Here is a 5,000-nt window from a genome sequence, read left to right as displayed (position 1 = left end):
TCATTTTTGTTTTAATACTTTTATTGCATGAAGCCAATTACTGTTGCCTCTTGAATCTCACTATCACTAGTGTGCTACCTTTGTACCATTGCACCCTGGGTTACCAGGCAGCCCCTGTTGACCCGGATTCCCTGGGAGTCCCTGAAAGGAAATGACATCATAGGATAAAACACAGAAACTCTCTCTGGCCAATAAGGAGCACTCAGAACATCCTGTAATATTTTCTCCTATTGCAGTTTATTGTTTCCCATTTTTTAACAGAATGCAGTATATCAGCATGATGATTTAGAGATCTTTATCCCTAGATTGGAATAAATACCGGAGACCCACAGACATCACCAGATGATGGGTATTCCCCTGTTGAGGTTCTGTCTCTGTTAAAGCTCTGTCTTTGTTGAGGTTCTGTCTCTGTTGAAGCTCTGTCTTTGTTGAGGTTCTGTCCCTGTTGAGGCGCTGTCTCTGTTGAAGCTCTGTCTTTGTTGAGGTTCTGTCCCTGTTGAGGCTCTGTCTCTGTTGAAGCTCTGTCTTTGTTGAGGTTCTGTCCCTGCTGAGATTCTGTCCCTGTTGAGGTTCTGTCTCTGTTGAGGTTCTGTCTCTGCTGAGGTTCTGTCCCTGTTGAGGTTCTGTCCCTGCTGAGGTTCTGTCTCTGTTGAGGTTCTGTCCCTGTTGAGGTTCTGTCCCTGCTGAGGCTCTGTCCCTGTTGAGGCTCTGTCCCTGTTGAGGCTCTGTCCCTGCTGAGGTTCTGTCCCTGTTGAGACTCTGTCCCTGCTGAGGTTCTGTCCCTGTTGAGGTTCTGTCCCTGTTGAGGTTCTGTCTCTGTTGAGGCTCTGTCTCTGCTGAGGTTCTGTCTCTGTTGAGGTTCTGTCCCTGTTGAGGTTCTGTCTCTGTTGAGGCTCTGTCTCTGCTGAGGTTCTGTCTCTGTTGAGGTTCTCTCTGCTGAGGTTCTGTCCCTGTTGAGGCTCTGTCTCTGCTGAGGTTCTGTCTCTGTTGAGGTTCTGTCCCTGCTGAGGTTCTGTCCCTGCTGAGGTTCTGTCCCTGTTGAGGTTCTGCCCCTGTTGAGGTTCTCTCTGCTGAGGTTCTGTCCCTGTTGAGGTTCTCTCTGCTGAGGTTCTGTCCCTGCTGAGGTTCTGTCCCTGTTGAGGTTCTGTCCCTGTTGAGGTTCTCTCTGCTGAGGTTCTGTCCCTGCTGAGGTTCTGTCCCTGCTGAGGTTCTGCCCCTGTTGAGGTTCTGTCTCTGCTGAGGTTCTGTCCCTGTTGAGGTTCTGTCTCTGCTGAGGTTCTGCCCCTGCTGAGGTTCTGCCCCTGCTGAGGTTCTGTCTCTGCTGAGGTTCTGCCCCTGCTGAGGTTCTGTCCCTGCTGAGGTTCTGTCTCTGCTGAGGTTCTGCCCCTGCTGAGGTTCTGTCCCTGCTGAGGTTCTGTCTCTGCTGAGGTTCTGTCCCTGCTGAGGTTCTGTCTCTGCTGAGGTTCTGCCCCTGCTGAGGTTCTGCCCCTGCTGAGGTTCTGTCAGGCCTGTAAAACTTTGGATCATTTGCGTTTTTTAAGTGCATTTTGCACATGCATGTAGCTGTTCAGTTCCTCAGGCTTCCCCGTGGTTTCCATCTGGTGGTAAGTTCTCTTCATGGTAGTGTTTCACACTCCTGCACACAGTAGTGTGCTGGACTACAGTGGACAGTGGATTTGATATGTTCAACAGCTCAAATGGAGTTTTCGCTTGACGATGTTTTTAATTCTCCATCACTGTGATCTAACTTGATTTTCTTAGCTTGCCTTTGCCTCCCTGAATTTGAACAATGTACACCTGAAACATCTTGTGGTTGCGTCTCTGCCTGATTCATCTGGGTGGCCAGTTTTACTGAATCCTTTACTCTTCGTGTTGAGTAGGAACTCCGACTCCAGATGTCAACACTGCATCCAGAATCTGCTCTAGACCTGCTGGCATTGTGCAGGAACCAGTGTCGTGACAACACAGCTAATCACATGCATGTGGACCGGAGTGGACACTTCCAATGAATGAGACATGACAAGGATAAAAATATCATATGATGCTATTATGCAGTCATGATACATGGATATTTTCTACAGCGATAATGGAGTAGAGAAAGAACAAGGAACGAGAGGAGTTAAAGCTACAACAGAGCTTCAGCTAAATTCTCTGGTCAAAATGAGCTGCTCAGATCATACGTACGTGTTGGCCTGGATTACCAAACGCTCCTGGACTCCCGGGAGAACCCTGTCGACGAGAATTAAACCAATCATTATATCTAAGACGCACGTCAAAAGGCTCTTTAGTACTGACATATACTGTACATTCATGCAAGCAACACATGCACAAATATATATGCATTCACATGCATACATACATGTTACTACACACACAGACACAAGCAGGCATCCACACAATTACAAACATGTACACACCCAGACACAAGCAGGCATCCACACAATTACACACATGTACACACACAGACACAAGCAGGCAGCCACACAATTACACACATGTACACACCCAGACACAAGCATGCATCCACACAATTACACACAGGTACACACAGACACAAGCAGGCTTTCAAACAATTATACACGCGTACACACATAAACACAAGCAAGCACCACACAATTATACATGTGTACACACGTAGACACAAGCATGCATCCTCACAAAAGCATACACACAGAATTACCTGAAGGCCTTTGTTTCCTATAAACCCTGGAAGTCCTATATTGCCCTGTAAAACAAACACAGTAATTAAACAGTGTATATAATAACCAGTAATCCTTAAAGATAAACATTGAGAAACTCATTACACTCATACTATTAAGTATCGTTACTATGCCCTAGAAACATATCATTTTCACTTTTATTTTTGTTCCGTTTAAGTATTTTTTTTTACCTTTTTAGTGCAGTGTTGTTTGTTATGTACTAAATACTAACTAAGCCATTAGACACAATGAACAAAAACAGACTGCACTTTCTGAAGAATATAATGACTTGGTTATAACATAATGGCTTGGTTATAATATAATGGCGTTTCCTCTGTGCAACACCCCACAGTTCTGTGTGCACTGTGAAGCTGACCTTGGGCCCAACCGGTCCTGGGGGGCCTTCAATTCCTGGAAATCCAACTCTCCCTTGCACTCCAGGAAAACCAGTATAACCTGGCTCCCCCTTGGGGGGGGGGGGGGGGGGGGGGGGCGAGATTACATTCAATAGTGATAACAAAACACTCTCTTACTCTCATACATACATTGTTAGAACTAATATAATTGCAAAAACCTAGTATTGTTAAAACAATAGTAATGTAATAGTACTTCAGTTAATATAACCTAGAGGAGTTATAGAAGTATTGTTAGAACATTATGAATGTTATAGGAATACTTTACTTAGTATAGCCTATAAGAGCTATAGGAATATTGTTATAACAGTATTGTTAATAACAAATGTTACAATGTTTATATATTATATTCTGAGACCACAAATAGAACAAATATAATAACAAATAGAGATAGAAATAGTGATTATTTTTTTAACTCTTTAACATCGAGTTTCATTTTGAGCATGGCGTTCCGACTAACATTTCCATGTGATTTTGATGACGTGCAGAAACCCATTGTGAGCGTGTGTGTGCGTGGGACCCCTGCGGCCTGCCTCTGTCTGTACACGTTCTGGGGGCTTTTGTGGACAGAGGGGAGACTGCATGCCTGACCACGACTCAAAGCTGCTTCTCTACACAGAACAACAAGGAGGCAGCACAAATGGACCCCTGAATATCCTTTTTGCTGGTGCAGCCAAACATATGCGCAGCTACAAGCGCGTGTACGGGCAGACACACACATACACACACACACACACACACACACACACACACACTCACACACTCGTGCACATACAGAGGTACAGGTGTGTGACAGCCGTTGATAACTGTGTCTCATCAGACATCTTTGGCATATCCGTTCATCTGATAGACTTGGGTGGCCTGCAGCTGAACTTGGCCACCCACCAGCACAGAGACTCCCCCCCGTAACTTGCAGGGGCCTGAGTCAATCAAGCTGCACTTATTTATTAATCTACATCAGAGGTACTCAACTAAATTTGTCTGCGGTCCAATTTTGGCAGATACCTGTGACCTGCGACGTAGGTTGTTGAGCGGGGGGGGGGGGGGGGGGGGGGCGGGGGGGTGGGGCGAACGTAAGTTGTTAAGCGGGGGGGGGGCGGGCGAACGTAAGTTGTTAAGCGGGGGGCGGCGGGGGGGGGGGGGGTGGCGAACGTAAGTTGTTGAGCGGGGGGGGGGGGGGGGGGGGGGGGGCGAACGTAAGTTGTTAAGCGGGGGGCGGCGGGGGGGGGGGGGGGTGGCGAACGTAAGTTGTTGAGCGGGGGTGGCAAACGTAACACTCGTGACGGAGTGTTTTTTCAATAGCCCTAAAATAAATGCTCCGGTTTTTTTTGGTCCGTATCCAGTTAATCAGGAATGAGATTGGGTCCGGACAGGACTGCGTTCGGGTCCGGATCGGTCCGCCAGTTGAGTACCCCTGATCTACATCATTGAACATACACCTCATAACCTAGTTCCAGGCACGTAGATTGTAATCATTTATTTCCGCCACAAGAGGGCAGTAGGCTGATGATTTGATAGTAATTGTTGAAGTTGGAGCATTGGGCTCAGTCCGAAATGGCAGATTTCAATGTAGCACATTCTGATAAATGCTCCAGTTGAATCGTGGGATAGGACAGTGCTGAAATTGTATACTTCAAAATTGCTCCTGAGTCTGTAAGCCATCTTTTCGCTTTTGAGTACTTTTTGCTTACTGTTAAATACATACTGTGTATTCAGACACTCAATCCTTTATCGTGTACTGCTTTGGCCTACTCTATAGGAGGGAAGTTCGGGAATTTCGGATGGAGCCTTGGCACTATTTTTTCAGATATAGTTTTTATTAGAGTCTGCAGTCTTTATATGTTTGGTTATATAGTTTAACACACACAAGATGAGATGTTACACGCGT

General features: G+C 46.2%; 1 protein-coding gene across 1 annotated transcript in view; it reads right to left on the bottom strand.

Moving 5' to 3' along the window:
- col4a3 (collagen, type IV, alpha 3) overlaps window positions 1–5,000 on the bottom strand; it is a 44,148-nt gene that overhangs the window by 29,506 nt on the left and 9,642 nt on the right. The window contains exons 3-6 of the mRNA XM_076975843.1: window positions 3,076–3,165; window positions 2,681–2,725; window positions 2,185–2,229; window positions 79–141 (exon numbers count right to left, since the gene is read on the bottom strand). Coding sequence (XP_076831958.1) covers window positions 79–141; window positions 2,185–2,229; window positions 2,681–2,725; window positions 3,076–3,165 — 243 coding nt within the window. The remainder of the gene's footprint in view (window positions 1–78; window positions 142–2,184; window positions 2,230–2,680; window positions 2,726–3,075; window positions 3,166–5,000) is intronic.

Source organism: Brachyhypopomus gauderio, chromosome 16, assembly GCF_052324685.1.
Source record: "Brachyhypopomus gauderio isolate BG-103 chromosome 16, BGAUD_0.2, whole genome shotgun sequence".
NCBI lineage: Eukaryota > Metazoa > Chordata > Actinopteri > Gymnotiformes > Hypopomidae > Brachyhypopomus > Brachyhypopomus gauderio.
Note: the sequence above shows the minus strand (reverse complement) of the source record. Positions and strands in the feature narration are given on the sequence as shown.